Source organism: Pelophylax lessonae (assembly GCF_965119305.1).
Source record: "Pelophylax lessonae genome assembly, chromosome: 8".
In the NCBI taxonomy this organism is placed as follows: Eukaryota; Metazoa; Chordata; class Amphibia; order Anura; family Ranidae; genus Pelophylax; species Pelophylax lessonae.
In genome coordinates this window covers 220,734,257-220,751,211 of record NC_138775.1, presented here as the reverse complement: position 1 = coordinate 220,751,211, position 16,955 = coordinate 220,734,257, and the positions used below count along the sequence as shown (strand labels likewise).

The 16,955-nt window shown below is 44.5% G+C and overlaps 1 protein-coding gene across 1 annotated transcript in view; it reads left to right on the top strand.

Moving 5' to 3' along the window:
- Positions 1-1,154: 1,154 nt before the first annotated feature.
- Positions 1,155-16,955, top strand: part of ACBD6 (acyl-CoA binding domain containing 6) — a 151,959-nt gene continuing 136,158 nt past the window's right edge. Inside the window, exons 1-2 of the mRNA XM_082264923.1 lie at positions 1,155-1,500; positions 6,873-6,937. Coding sequence (XP_082121049.1) covers positions 1,306-1,500; positions 6,873-6,937 — 260 coding nt within the window. The 5' untranslated portion in view covers positions 1,155-1,305. The remainder of the gene's footprint in view (positions 1,501-6,872; positions 6,938-16,955) is intronic.

The following is a 16,955-nucleotide window of genomic DNA, read 5'->3' as shown; positions in this document are numbered from 1 at the left end:
GATATGAATATAGTAGATGATATGGAATGTGATGATATGAATATAGTAGATGATATGTAATATAATGAGATGAATATAGTAGATGATATGGAATATAATGAGATGAATATAGTAGATGATATGGAATAGAATGAGATGAATATAGGAGATGATATGGAATGTAATGATATGAATATAGTAGATGATATGGAATGTAATGATATGAATATAGTAGATGATATGGAATATAATGATATGAATATAGTAGATGATATGGAATGTGATGATATGAATATAGTAGATGCTATGGAATGTAATGATATGAATATAGTAGATGATATGTAATATAATGATATGAATATAGTAGATGATATGGAATAGAATGAGATGAATATAGGAGATGATATGGAATGTAATGATATGAATATATATAGATGATATGGAATGTAATGATATGAATATAGTAGATGATATGGAATAGAATGAGATTAATATAGGAGATGATATGGAATATAATGATATGAATATAGTATATGATATGGAATATAATGATATGAATATAGGAGATGATATGGAATATAATGAGATGAATATAGTAGATGATATGGAAAATAATGATATGAATATAGGAGATGATATGGAATATAATGATATGAATATAGTAGATGATATGGAATATAATGAGATGAATATAGGAGATGATATGGAATATAATGATATGAATATAGGAGATGATATGGAATATAATGATATGAATATAGTAGATGATACGGAATGTAATGATATGATTATAGTAGATGATATGGAATATAATGATATGAATATAGTAGATGATATGGAATGTAATGATATGAATATAGGAGATGATATGTAATATAATGATATGAATATAGTAGATGATATGGAATGTAATGAGATGAATATAGTAGATGATATGGATGGAATGTGATGATATGAATATATATAGTAGATGATATGGAATGTAATGAGATGAATATAGTAGATGATATGGAATGTAATGAGATGAATATAGTAGATGATATGGATGGAATGTGATGATGATGATTATCCTGCACATGATCGTACATGACATCTCACTGACAGCACACAATTCCCGGCCAGTCTCGTGTCATCAGCACCGCACATGCGCACTGTCGGATCCCTGTCGGGGTTCTGCACATGCGCAGTACCCTTTTGCCAGTTTAAAATCCCGGATGCCAGTGGGTGCTGGGGTGCCGGTGCAGTGTGGGGAAAGGTGTCCGTTCGGCGGTGCAAGGCCGGAGTTTCGGGCAGACTATGCGGGCGGGTTGTGTGTGAGCTCCGGGCATGGCGTCTCCTGAGGTGTTAGAGGAGTTCAGCTCCGGGGAGGCCTGTTCAGGGGGGTGCGGGGATCTCGGGGACTTCTTGCTGGAGGGGGAGGAGCTCAGTGCCCACTTCGAGCAGGCTGCCAGACACGCCCAGAGCCTGGCCCATGTGGCCTCCACCGAGCAACTCCTATACCTGTATGCCAGGTACAAGCAGGTAATGACACTCTGCATGTGTGGCCCCTCCTACATGACCCCCTCCATGTGTGGCCCCTCCTACATGACCCCCTCCATGTGTGGCCCCTCCTACATGACCCCCCTCCATGTGTGGCCCCTCCTGCATGATCCCCTCCAGATCCCCTCCATGTGTGGCCCCTCCTGCATGACCCCCTCTATGTGTGGCCCCTCCTGCATGACCCCTCTCCATGTGTGGCCCCTCCTGCATGACCCCTCTCCATGTGTGACCCCTCCTACTTGACCCTCTCCATGTGTGGCCCCTCCTACATGACCCCCTCTATGTGTGGCTCCTCCTTGTGCAGGCCCCTCCTACATGACCCCCTCCAGGTGTGGCCACTCCTGCATGACCCCCTCCACGCGTGTCCCCTCCTGCATGACCCCCTCCGTGTTTGACCCCCCCCTCCTCCTACATGACCCCCTCCATGTGCGTGACCCCCTCCTATGTGATGCCCTCCATGCTTGTGTGTTCCCCTCCTACGTGACACTCTGTGTGTGCCCTCCAACACCTCCCTATACTGTATGCTGGATACTAGCAAGTAATGACCCCTCCCCCCCCCCCCCCATTGCAGTGATGGTGAACCTTGGCTCCCCAGATGTTTTGGAACTACATTTCCCATGATGCTCAACTACACTGCAGAGTGCAATAAGCATCATGGGAAATGTAGTTCCAAAGCATCTGGGGTGCCAAGGGTCGCTATCACTGCCCTATAGTCATCCTCCAGGTGTCGCCCCCCCATCCATTTTATCCCCCCCCGTGTCCTCTTCATTCCCCACATGATCCTACACCAGTCATACCTTATGTCAGGGATAGGCAGATAATGAGCCCCCCCCCCGTGTCCTCTTCATCAGTCATGTGCTCTCACACCAGTCATACTTTGTCAGGGATGGGCAGGTAATGATTCCTGGAGGTCCATCTATCTTGTGTCTCTTGTCTGCTCCAGCCATTGCATTCTGTATATCAGACCAAAACCACATGCGTGCCTAGGATCATTTTAATTGCTGGTAAAAAAAAAATTCTATAAAAACAGCCAACTCGTTTTGAGTGCAACACCACTCCCCTTCATCATGGCTTATCAGAGTCCATCCACGTTCTGCTGTGTTAAACCCTGATAAGAGGGAGTGGTGTTGTCCCCAAAACACATTGGTAGTGTTTATAGGACTTTTATCAACCACGTCTTGGACTTTCATCTGGTTTTGGTTGGGTGCTCCTTTCTGTATTTCTATGGTCTGATCTACTGCTGGGTTGGCCATCAGGGAGGCCTTGCTGTGTGGGAGCCGTCTCACCAGAGCTATGGAGCTTGCTTGAAGTTTTCCCTCATCTGACTTCATATACAAGTCTAATGGCACTTTTCCACTGCAAGTACCGGCTTGGCTCCACTCGGCCCTGATTGGCTCGGTTTGGTTTTCCACTGTATGGAAACGCATGGTACGGTGTTGGAACGGTTCGGTACGGTTTGCTTTTCCACTAAAGTAGTAAGTGGGTGGGATAACAATGATTCTCTGACCAATCAGTGGCTAGTAGTGACAAACAGTCAAGGCTGCATGCAAAGGATTGTGGGATAAGATATCGGTACGGCCCTCTTGGAACCCCAACCGAGGTGGTACTGTTTAAGCGAGCCGTACCGTTCGGTTCCATGTAATAGAAAAGCGCCGCCGTACCGTACTGAACCGCTCCAACACCGTACCATGCAGTGGAAAAGCGCAAAAGCAAGCCGAACCGTTCGGTTCCATGCAGTGGAAAAGCGCCATTAGAGTTCCCAGTTCTGGAGTCCATTGTATGCTCTATGTCAGCTAGGAGCAACTGGTGCTGGGTAGCTGGTGTCACCTTTGTTTATCGTGTCACCACCTTGCTCTTCCACCATCTTATGCTAAGCCTAGTGCAAGCAGGTAATATAATGCACACAAGTGCCGATGCCACCATCCTTCTCATGGGTCTGTTCATTGCTGTTGAATCCAGCATGCCTTGTATGCAAGCCACAACTGCTGCCGATCACAGCCAATGAGCGGGAGGCAGGACCATGTCACACTCTGTGTCTTATGGACACATAGAGGAGGGCTCAGGAGCGAGTGAGCATCATTGCTCCCATAGCAAGCTGCTTGCTATTGGGACACTGGTCAAGGGGGAGGAGCCAAGAGCCCCAGCAAGGGACCCAAGAAGAAGATTGGGACTGCTCTCTGCAAAACCACTGCACAGAGCAGGTAAGTATGACATGGTTGTTATACATAGTTTAACCACTTACGGACCGCCCACCCTGTATTTACGTCGGTACTTTGGCGTTAAAAACAGGGGTTATGGTAGCAGATAGCTACCATAACCCCAGTATTTTTTTAAATGGCGGGAGGTCTGTTTTAACAGAAGGGTGGTCCCAGTGGTGGATTTGCTGCGGGATCACCTTTATGGGCGATGGGAGAGGTGCCCCCAACTCCCAGTTGTTTTCCTCGCTTACCGGAGCCGTTGGTAGCAGGGAAAATGATCCGGTCCGCTGTCCTCTCAGGCAGGAAGTGGAGTGAGGGAAAGATGTCTTTCACTCGACTGTTTGGCCTTTGAGGACCGGAGCGACGTCATACGTCACTTCCTAGCAATGGTTTTGAAGAGCCCATTTTTTTTGTTTTCTTTTTTAGTGTAGATGTGAGATCATTTGACCCCAGATCTCACATTAAGCCCCAGTTCACACTTATGCGATGCGGGAAGGCTGCGAATTCACAGCCTGTTCCCGCATTGCAAACGCACCCCTGGCAGTTCACACTGCCATATGCGATACGCTGGGGGTGTCAATGTAATCTTAACGACACCCCCAGTTTGATCGCATATCGCAGTGCGATCTTGCAGTTCGCACAGGATCAGATCGCACAAGTGTGAACCGCTGTGTGATCCGATCCTGATGCGGCTGCAAAAAAGGGTCCTGTGCGTCTTTGCTGCGGGTGCGGTGCGAATTTAGCCATACAAAGTGTATGGCTAAACTCGCACCGCACAGCCGATCGCATGTAATGAAGGAGCAGTGCGCTCCGACATTACATGCGATCGCCGCAGCCGCATCAGTGTGAACCGGCTCTAAGGCTCCATTCACACCTGGGCGTTTTCAGCTCCAAAAACGCTCAAAAGAAACGCTTCCAAAACGCCCAACAAGTAAAACCCCATTCATTTAAATGGCCCCTGTTCACATCTGAGCGTTTTGCAAAATGCCTGTAGCTGAAAAAAGTACATGAGCTTCTTTTTGGGCTGATTACCAGCGTTTTTGATAGATGTCAATGAAAAACGCCTGAAAAAATCGCAGTAAAAATCGCGGTAAAAAACGCTACGCTCAAGTGTGAATGCAGCCTTAAGAGGTTCTGTCATGCTTATTACTATTACAAGGGATGTTTGTAAATAAAATTAAATAGGAAAAAAAAATAATTAAAGCGATCCATCACCGTTGGCTCGAACGAAGAAGCGAACGCATATGCAAGTCGCGCCCATATATGTAAATGGTGTTCAAACCACACGTGAGGTTTCCCGATCGTTAGAGCGAAAAGTCTAGCCCTAGACCTCTGTAACTCTAAACTGTTAACCTGTAAAGTGTCGCCTATGGGGATTTTTAAGTACCAAAGTTTGTCGCCATTCCACGAGCGTGTGCAATTTTGAAGCATGACATGTTGGGTATCTATTTACTCAGTGTAACATTCTTTCATATTACGGAAAGAAAATTGGGCTAACTTTACTGTTTTCTTATTTTTTTCATTATTTTTTAAAAGTGTATTTTTTCCCCAAAAAATTGAGTTTGTAAGATCGCTGCGCAAATATGGTGTGATAAAAAATATTGGAATGATTTCCAATTTATTTTCTAGGGTCTCTCCTAAAATATCTATAATGTTTGGGGGTTCGTAATTTTCTAGCAAAAAAAAAAATGAATTTAACTTGTAAACAACAAGAGTCAGAAAAAGGCCCGGTCCAGAAGTGGTTAAGGCCGGGATCACACATATGCGGTCGCGGGTTCGTGCCTAGGCTCCGGCATGTCCCTGTTCACCAGTTCAGGTGTGAATAAAGTCAGAATTTTTGCCTGAAATCGCACCTGAATCGGAACCGAAGAAACACAGCACCCTTTTTGAATGCAAATCATGGCCTCCCCGGAGCTGTGTGAACCAGCTCCATTGAAGGAGAGAAACCCGTATCCAATTGGCATATGTATGAATACTTTTAATGCCACTTTCAAGTGTGAGTACAACCAAAGCTCATTTGCCTGTACTTCTCCTGTGGATCACAGGACTGCAGATTGTTCTGTACTCCTGTGACCCCTTTCCAGCAGGGGTTAACGTCACAAAGCCGGTCTGGCACCTGGTTTAGCCTGTCAGCGAGCCGCAGAGAACCTGACCTGGCTGCTTCTGCCCCCTCCACAGCCCAGCGCTCCAGTGAGCATGGGGGGGTTAGAGCAAACATCGCTGACGATAGTCACCAGCTTCTCTGCTCAGGGAGTCCTGAGAACTGAGCGATCAGCAGTGTTTGATTGCTCGGTGTTTAGACCCGTTGGGAGGGCAGATGCTGCATCCACTTAGGTAAGTATGATTCTTTAAAAAAAACAGAAGCCTACTTTTAATTCATTAGAATTTCTGTGCCAGCTACAAGCACGCACTGCTGGGTCAGTGTTTAGCTCTTCTAGTCTATGGTATCATTTATGAGTGCCCCCCCCCCCCATATCATACTGTATGTTGCTATAAGCAAATAATGACACTAAAGCCCCGTACACACGTACCGATTGTCGGCCGTAAATGTTCGGCCAACGTCCGATCGGCCGATTGTCGGATTATTAGTATGATGCTTCCGACAACCGACTGCGACTTTTCGGCCGAACAAAATCTGGTCTGCATGCTATAACATTTTGTTGGCCGTCACCAGAACGGCCGATTGTTCATCAGTCAGTACAGATTTCGGCCGACAAAAGCCAGATGAGCAAGACTGGGCATGCTCAGAGAAGAAAAAACGCACGGAAAGTAAACCAGCACATGACTTCACTTCTGAAGTTGGTTGTTGTTGGCCGACAAAATTCGTGTGCAGTCTAGAGCACTTTTCAACCAACACAACAGCACTGGACAAAAGATGGCCGATCGTTCGGCCGACAATCGGTGCGTGTGTACGGGGCATAAGTCCCTGGTGCGCCCTCTACTGACCATGTTCTCATACTACCTTTTCCCCGCTATGTGTTTTATGCCAGATACAAGCAGGTAATAAGAACGGCACAGAGAACGTGCTCTTACTTTTGGTCATTATGCATCTGCTGATAGTTCTCACACCAGTTGTTCAGGGACAACCAGATCTGATGCCCTGAGTCATTAGCTGAGTACATAGCAACGTTTAATAATGTTTATCTTTCTTGGCAGGTAAAAGTTGGAAAGTGCAATACTTCGAAGCCAGGCTTCTTTGATTATGAAGGCAAACGCAAATGGTAAGAAGGCATGCCATATGATATAATTCAGTGTCTGCAGTAGAAGCTGTCTGTTTTCTCAAAGCAGCTGCTTAGATTAAAACTTGGAGAACGAACGTTTTGAATGTGATTGGCTGATGTATAAAAGCATTACAAGACAGTCTTTCAATCATATACTTTGTTGTTTTGGTCTTGCATTACTGCAGGCCTGCTTTTCACTTACACTAGCTCTTTATTGATATAAACCTTTTAAAGTGGTTGTAAAACTCGGATATGAATTATGAACAAAGCATATTCCTCTATAGTGTGTACTTGTCTCAATCTAGAGCACACAGTGTCTAATTTCTGTCTGCTGCTTCCTTCCTCTATCAGCATGATTCACTTTTTCTGACACCAAGAAAAAAAATGGTGACAAGGAGGGGCGTCCTAGCAGAAGCAGATATACAGCCTCAGCTCTGTTCCTATGTAAAGGGAGGGGGCTGTCCCCTTCCCCTCCCCTCTCCTCCAATTGGTTCTGCTCACTGAACTCTGCAGTGTGTATTTTCAGCACTCCATCCCCTGATTTCTGAAAGCTCAGACAAGCTATATAAATTCTGCACTTTGAATGACTGTAGAGAATAGAAGACTGCAGATGATAAACAGGTAAAACTTATGTAGGAGGCCAATCACTTAACTTGTTATATGTAAAGATTTAAACTTTAACCCTTTCCTGCCTGGTGTTATGTGTTATAGCTGAAAAATGGCTACAGCGTGGGCTTACTTTGCAGGGGGGACGTCTGTGGACGGCCTTCCGATCTCGCTGCCTGCACGCCCTGTGATCTTTCAGACTCAGCTGATCACAGATCAGGGTAAAGGGCCAATCACAACGGCCTTTTACCATATGATCACCTGTATCCAATGACAGCTAATCATGGTGTAAATACAAGCCGGTTATCGGCTTTCCTTTCCTCACGCTGCCATCAAGAGGAAGGGAAAAGAGAGCCGATAACCGGTTAGTGTTAAAGGGAGTCTATTATACCCCTTGGTGCCTATCTAGTATTTACCCTGGTCCCTCTGATACTTGTTTTCACTATGGGCTTGATCCAGGCTCATTTTTTTATGTTTTTTGTGGCTTTGCTCTAGGCTACAAAGCCTTTTGGCGGTGAGTGGTAGACACTGACAACACTGGGTGACCTCTCTCCTGATGTACCATACCCTGTGGTTGCTGGGACTTGTGGAGGGTGTGGTCCGAACTAAATACAAAAGGCTTTTTGTGTTCTACTCTGCCTTCAATGCTAGACGTGAAATTCTTCTAAAATTGAAATCCTCTGCCCTTCTGACTAATTGGAAATTGACTATTAATAATACTAGGGATCGACCGATATTGTTTTTTTATCAGGATTGATACTGATTTTCTGGCCACCCTTCAGGCCCATATTAGGTGCCGATATTCTGCACATTTAAAGGGTTTATTTATTTTTACACTGTCTTTTTTTTTTTTTTTTTAATCACTGTTAGGCCCCTTTCATACTGTAGAGTCCGTTGGCGGACTCTGTTTTTCTCAGCGGGGATCCATCCACCGATTTCCCCCCGCTGAGCAGGCGAATGGCAGCTCTGTCTCTGTGCTGTGTGCAGAGACAGAGCTGTCAGGTCCCTGCTGTTCTCTATGGAGGAATCGGATGAGAACGGGTCGCCTGTCCATTCCCATCCGATCCACTGGACGGATGGAAAATAGGGTTTCCATCCGTCCAAATTTGACGGATCGGATCAGATGTCAGCGGACATCCGATGCCCCATAGAGATGCATGTGGCATCCGTTCAGATCCGCGAAAAAAACAACGGACAGGCGATCTGAACGTTCCGCCTGTGTGAAAGGGGCCTTATTGATGTAAACATCCCTTGTGACCGTGATAGGCAATGACAGGCACTCTTTATGGAGGGATCTAGGGTCTGTAAGACCCCCAAACCCCTCCTCTGCACATATAAGTATTCAAAACGCCAAGTTTGGCTGTTTTTGAATACTATCTTTTTTTTTTTTTTTTTAAATCTAGCGGTACACTTGCCACTCGAAGCAATATTGGTCATATCGACAGGTTTGTGGCCGATACCGATGTTAAAAAACAAAAGTGAATATCGGCCCCACTGATATTCAGTCGATCCCTAAATAATACCCTACCTATGCACAAGCTTACCTACGCTAGTAGGAATCGTCCTCTTAAATTTGACAAAATGGGGAATTGTTAGGTTGAAGAACCTAGGTTGTAGGTTTCTTGGTCCCGCTTTCACTATCAGTTCATCCTTCCTTTCTTCCTTTCTCTTCCCCCCCCCCCCGTCCTATCAGTTTCTCCCCCCCACTATTCTTCTTCCTATTCCTCACAGCTGATGATTGAGACCATGTACGGTTCCACTGGGTGTATGCTACAACACCATATGTGCACCATGCCATTGTATTGTTGTGTACCATATAATACTGATTTCTTGTTAAAGGATAAGTTCGGGTGGAACATGTAACATGTTCCAAATACTGCAGCTATGCCTGCTGCCCCCCCCTCCCTGTGGCAGCAGAGCGGCGGGGGGGGGGGGGGGAGAGTTCACTGTACTAGCTGCCATGGTTTGAAAACAGGCTCTGCCCACATGGCTGCATCATTCAGACACGCAGCTCAGTGTGTCTGAATGAACTACAAACCCTGACATCCTTGGCGGTTGTTGGCTTGAAGTTCTCAATGAACTACCACGGTGTGTATGTACAGTCAGGTCCATAAATATTGGGACATCAACACAATTCTAATCTTTTTGGCTCTATACACCACCACAATGGATTTGAAATGAAACAAACAAGATGTTCTTTAACTACAGACGTTCAGCTTTAATTTGAGGGTATTTGCATCCAAATCAGGTGAAAGGTGTAGGAATTACAACAGTTTGTAAATGTGCCTCCCACTTTTTAAGGGACCAAAAGTAATAGGACAATTGACTGCTCAGCTGTTCCATGGCCAGGTGTGTGCTATTCCCTCATTATCCCATTTACAAGGAGCAGATAAAAGGTCCAGAGTTCATTTCAAGTGTGCTATTTGCATTTGGAATCTTGCTGTCAACTCTCAATATGAGATCCAAAGAGTTGTCACTATCAGTGAAGCAAGCCATCATTAGGCTGAAAAAACAAAACAAACCCATCAGAGACATAGCAAAAACATTATGTGTGGCCAAATCAACTGTTTGGAACATCCTTAAAAAGAAAGAACGCATTGGTGATCTCAGCAACACCAAAAGACCTGGAAGAACACGGAAAACAACTGTGGTGGATGACCGAAGAATTCTTTCCCTGGTGAAGAAAACACCCTTCACAATAGTTGGCCAGATCAAGAACACTCTCCAGGAGGTAGGTGTATGTGTGTCAAAGTCAACGATCAATAGAAGACTTCGCCAGAGTGAATACAGAGGGTTCACCACAAGATGTAAACCATTGGTGAGCCTCAAAAACAGGAAGGCAAGATTAGAGTTTGCCAAACAACATCTAAAAAGCCTTCACAGTTCTGGAACAACATCCTATGGACAGATGAGACCAAGATCAACTTGTACCAGAGTGATGGGAAGAGGGGAGTATGGAGAAGGAAAGGAACTGCTCATGATCCAAAGCATACCACCTCATCAGTGAAGCATGGTGGTGGTAGTGTCATGGTGTGGGCATGTATGGCTGCCAATGGAACTGGTTCTCTTGTCTTTATTGATGATGTGACTGCTGACAAAAGCAACAGAATGAATTCTGAAGTGTTTCAGGCAATATCCTCTGCTTATATTCAGCCAAATGATTCAGAACTCATTGGACGGCTCTGCATAGTGCAGATGGACAATGACCCAAAGCATACTGCGAAAGCAACCAAAGAGTTTTTTTAAGGGAAAGAAGTGGAATGTTATGCAATGGCCAAGTCAATCACCTGACCTGAATTCTTATTGAGCATGCATTTCACTTGCTGAAGACAAAACTGAAGGGAAAATGCCCCAAGAACAAGCAGGAACTGAAGACAGTTGCAGTAGAGGCCTGGCAGAGCATCACCAGGGATGAAACCCAGCGTCTGGTGATGTCTATGCGTTCCAGACTTCAGGCTGTAATTGACCGCAAAGGGTTTGCAACCAAGTATTAAAAAGTGAAAGTTTGATTTATGATTGTTAATCTGTCCCATTACTTTTTGGTCTCTTTAAAAGTGGGAGGCACATATACAAACTGTTGTAATTCCTACACTGTTCACCTGATTTGGATGTAAATACCCTCAAATTAAAGCTGAACGTCTGTAGTTAAAGCACATCTTGTTTGTTTCATTTCAAATCCATTGTGGTGGTGTATAGAGCCAAAATGATTAGAATTGTGCCGATGTCCCAATATTTATGGACCTGTATGTATGTATGTATGTGTGTGTGTGTAATATGCATTTATTATCTGCAAGAAAATGTGCATTTATTTATTTTAAAAGCAAACTTATCCTTTTAAGTGTCGATACCTATATTTGCCTAAATGCATGTACAATATTCTGCTCTTTTCCCACTGCTTGGGGTGCATAGACCCTTAAAGTGCATCAGCTGATTAGATTGAACCCAGACATTCCCATTCAGGAATTAGAATTTCAAGGACATAGTACAACATACAGCTTTATTCCTAGCAACAGAAACAAGCCCTATTCTGCTGTAAAATGTGTTTAAAATCTTTGCAATGTAAATAAATCACCCAGAGGGCATTGGGGTTGCTCCCCCCCCCCCCCCCCCCAACAAAATTGGAGTTACCCCTTAACATTAATGAAAACCCTCACAGCTCTGAAAGAAGCATGGATCCGGCCACGTCTTCCTTCTGAAAATACCAGCTGCCATCTGTTGTACTGACCCTGCTTCTATACTTTAAGTACCGTGTTATGCAAGGTTTAACTGTAAAATAGGCCGTCAGTAGAAGTAAATAAAGAGGTTAACGAAAAGCTTATCAGTTATTTTGGTGGTTCGTTTCAGGATGTCCGTTTAACAAACTCATTTCACAACTTTACTAAAGGTAATTTATTGGTACTAAAACAAACTATGCAGTCAAGATGGAAGAAAATTGAGTGAAAAAAAAAAAAAGACGTGTGTCGAGTGCTAAAATCTGCTTGAATGTGGCAAACATACAACATTCCAGTCATGTTTCACTTACCTTCCAAATCTGTGGATCTTATGTGACCCTTCACATAAGGTGCACATAAGACGTTTTGCAAACTCCTAAAAGCCTTTCTGGCAGGAAAAACCTCTGACGCTTGCAAAGGTGTATAAGGTGTTGTAAGGAGTTTAGGTGTGTTTACAGGCTTCTGGTGCTTGGGCTGCTCCTAGATTCAAATGCAGTTCATTTTTGGAACCTCTCCTGCCACTAAACTCTAACAGCCTATGTGTACATATCAGTAACATGCAGGGGAGTTTGGAAGCAGGGAAAAAAAACACCTGACACCCCAAGGAGCAGCTGCAAAAATCTCCAGTGTGCATGGCGCCTAAGACCTTATGCATGACGCCTTAGCGCAGAGATTAAGGCTCCAAAGTAGTATAATGGATATTTTTTTTTTCTACAAAGGAATCTGCATTTTTTCTGCTCTGAAAAAAAAACAAAAACCTATGTGACATCAACATTGTGGTATGAACAGGGCAGAAGAGAGACACCACACCCTAGTGTCATCACTATCTGGGCATCCTAAAAAAAAAAAAAAAAAAAAAACCCAAAGAAAAAAAACATTTAAACTGATTTTAACGTGCATGTAAACTTGTGTCTCTGCAAGTAAAATCTGCGTGTTTTTTTTTTTTTTTTTGGTGTTAAGAAGCAAACCTGTATAGCTCCTCCTCTTACTGCCAGCTCCTAAATGTAATTGAGCCACACATGCACAGCTTAGTGTATATTTTCCGTGAGTTACATCATCCTAAGCCAGCCAATTGAGATGGCTAAAAATGCCAGACTGGGTTCAGATGTCAGCACTGGCGCCAGAACTAGCTTATGTCCGATCACTGGAGGGGAGGTAAGCATAGCAGAACTTGGGTATGCTTTAACCCTTTTGCTGTCAGAGCTAACATTTGCAAACCTGTTAAAAAAAAAAAGTCTTACTTGCCTGCTTTTGTATAGTTGTTTTACAAGAGCAGCCCAGATCCTATTCAGGTCCCTCGCCGGCGCTCCTTGCCCCTCCCTCCTGAGTGCCCCCACAGCAAGCAGCTTGCTATGGGTGCAATTGAGCCAAGCTGCTGCTCTGTGTGTCTATTCAGACACGGAGCCTCAGCTTGGCCCCATCCCTCTCCTCATTAATTGGCTCACTAACTTTGACAGTAGCGGGAGTCAGTGGCGCCCGCTGCTGTCGTAGCCAATGAGGACGGACTTTGTGGCATTGCTGGATTAAGATGGGGCTCGAGTAAGTACGAGGGGGACTGCTGCACACAGGTTTTTTTTTTTTTTTTTTATCCTAAAGTGATTGTTCTCACTATGGTGTTCGTGACCAAAAAGTTTTTATTTCTTTCTTTTTTTCCAAAAAGATATGTGACGGAATACATTTTGGCCTAAAATGATCATTTTTTTTCAGTTGTGGCACTTTTTTGTTTATAGCGCAAAAAATAAAAATCGCAGAGGTGATCAAATACCACCAAAAGAAAGCTCTATTTGTGGGTAAAAAAATCCCATTAATTTTATTTGGGTACAGCATCGCATGAACACGCAATTGTCAGTTAAAGTAACGCATTGGCGTATCGCAAAAAATGGTCTGGGCAATAAGGGGGTAAAACCTTCCGGTCCAGAAGTGGTTAATGAAACATCTGGGGTCTTTATCTCACCTACTGAAGCGAATGGAGTGCACCCATTAGCAGCAGCTTCTCCAGCTAGACCGGCCAGTGAAAGTGACAGCTGGACCTTGGAAGTGGCATTTTTCACGTCTTTTCCGGGTTCCTCTTGGGAGGGGGGGGGGGGGGGAGATCATCAAATGTCTGTTCCTTGGGTTTAGGTGTGGCTCGTGAAGATGTGGCAGTAGTGGTGGAAGAATTGACAGGGGATACAGCTGAACCAGACAGGGAATGAATACTGTTCTTATTGGAAATACCCTCTTTGGACCTTTTGCATTGAAATCTTGGGTTTAGAGACCTGTGACTAACCGGTTTTATGCTTTCAATAAATTATTTTTTATTAACTTGCAGTGTGCCTCTGAACTTGCTGACAAATTTTCTTCAGAAAGAGTCAGTTCCTTTGCTCAGCCCCTGCCCTCCCCTAAGATCATAGCCCTTTCCTCTTCTAGGAGTGACTAATTATTCTCTCTTGCTCCTCCGCCCCTTTTTATCACTTAATGCCAAGTGAGGAGCGAAGAGAAATACTATAATGCAGTGATGGCGAACATTGGCACCCCAGATGTTTTGGAACTACATTTCCCATCATGCTCAATTACACAGCAGAGTGAATGAGCATCATGGGAAATGTAGTTCCAAAACCTCTAGGTTGCCAAGGTTCACCATCACTGCTATAGTGTGTCACCTGAGTGACAGCTCTGAGTCTGCTGGGGCTTCTGACATCATAGCTCCCAGCAGCAGTTTCAAGCCTTTTGGATGTCTCTCCAAAGGAGATCTTTACAGGAAAATCACATTCCAAAAATTGTTTTTAAAGCGGAGTTCCACCCAAAAGTGGAACTTCCACTTCAGGTAGTTCTAACCCCCTGACATGCCACATTTGGCATGTCATTTTTTTGGGGGGGGGGGGGGAGCGGGTACCTAGTTTTGACATGTACCTGCTCTTACTTCCGCTCTGAGCGCCACGGCGCCCTGAGCGGAAGTTCTCCTCTCCCCCCTCCCTCCCTGCAATCTTCTGGGACATGTCAGAGGTCCCAGAAGATTGCCGGCCAATCACGACGCGTAGCGCAACTCGCACCCGGCTGTGAATCCGCAAACTGTCACAGCCGGGTGCCCACACCAATGATGCCGGCGCCGCGGAGGAGAGAGGGAGAAGAGCGAGGCTTCGGGCGGCCGCATCGCTGGACCGTTGGGACAGGTGAGTTTGTTTAGGCTGGAACTCTGCTTTAATGTACAATGTAATGTATGCTCTCCAAACATTCACTGGTGGTGGATCAATTGCTCATTTAAATGCTCCAAGAAGATTCAACTGCAGTGAATGTTTGGTCTTACTACTTCATAAATATGGCTCAGGTAAAATAAATATTGCCTAAACGTGCACCATTTAGGAGATATTCACCCTGGATGCAGCTGGTGATGTCACTGGCGTATGTAGGTCAGGCATACCTGCCAAAACTTTAGTGCTTTGTGCCCAAACTGAGGGCTCCTACGCGCAGGAGTGATGTTATCGTGGCTCTGACCAATCATACAGCCGGAGCGCGCGAACCCAGAAGAAAGACCGACGGAAGATGTCAGCCCCCTCAGCGGTTACAGTGCTCTGCTGGAGGGCTTCGTTCTAAGGGAAGTATTTCATAATATGCTAGTATGCTATGCATACTAGCACATTATGACATTGCCTTGCAGGTTTTTTTTTTTTTTAACCAGCCGCGGTTTACAACCGATTTTAAGGAATGGAAACATGATTTCTAAATATACAGTATAAATGCAAACCATACATATAAATAAAAAATACAAACTTACAAAATGTGTCATATCATTAACGCATTTAAAAAAAAATTATACAGACTGATCAAATTAATCGGAAGTTATTTAATGTAAAAGAAATGTAAGCCACAAGTCACTTTTGCAGACATTGGTAGCTAGGTCAGGGCTTTTTTCCACTTGCATTGTCTGTGCGAAGTGATCCGCGGAGAATTGCTTTTCAGAGCAGCAAGTGGGTAGCTGACGGGCATTCACGAGGTAATACTGCCTCCTCCTGGATGCCTGTGGAATGGGCTCTTGCAATGGAAGTACCATGTTGCGACTGCAAGCCTAGCTTTTGGCTCACTTATGCAGCATGGCCCCATTCACGTAAAAGCGAAGTTCCACTATTTTTTTAACATGGCCACATTGTAATGGACACCCATAGTGGTGTAATGTTTTGCTGCTTATATGGTGAAACTTCGGAAGTAAGTATTTTTTTTTTTTTTCTCATTTATCTTCCCCACGACTTCCGGATGCAGCTGCCTAGGCGACTACATCATCAGCCTGGCCTTTTGACTCCTGGGAAATCTATGTCATTGATCCCAGAAGTCGTGAGATTTCCTGACTGGAACAAAGCGTGTCGTTACTGCGCAGGCACGAAATCCCTAGGTGCATGCTGGGTAGCCAGCTGCACAAAATCAAGGAAATGAAGCCAGGCTGACTTCAGCTGCCCACATCTTCCATGGGCCCTACCGGAATCAATGGAAAAAAGAGAATCCCTAATATAATATTCTAATGTGCACATGGCCAGCTCTAGCCATTGCAGTTATGATGAATTACAACGATCTCAATGATGTGATTAGGATAATTTTGGCTAGGAGACTGGAACTCCGCTTTATGTGCCAGTTCACACAGTGTGCAGTCCAGTGTGTGTGTGTTTTTATACAGAAAAAAAAACGCATGTAAAGTAGGTTACGGTATATGGTTTCCAATGGCATAGTTCACACCGGTGTAGGGAGTTCCAGGTCCAGAAAAAAAAGTAGAACATACTGCATTTCTCCTGCACTGGACTGTACTGGAACATGGTAAAATGCATCAAAAACGCCCCAGACCCCAGTACAGTAAAAAAACAGAAGACCGCCCTGGAATGCATCCAGAAACGCGCTGCAATGCCTTAAACCTGCATGCAGAAACTCATCTGAAACGGATCTCGAGTGCAATTTTGTGGTGTAAACCAGCCTTATTAGTTTGTGTTTGGTGGTGCTGAATGTGACAGTGGGGATAATTTTTGCTGTGATGCAAAGCATTGCGCCCATATGTACAGTATACCCCTGTTCAGATTAACCACTTGACCTCCAGAAGGTTTTACCCTCTCCGTGACCAGAGCATTTTTTAATATTTAGCACTGGGCTACTTTAAGTGGCAATTGCTCAGTTATGCAACACTGTATGCAAACTAAATGTATATCTTTTTTTATTTTTTTTTTCACACAAATAAAGCTTTC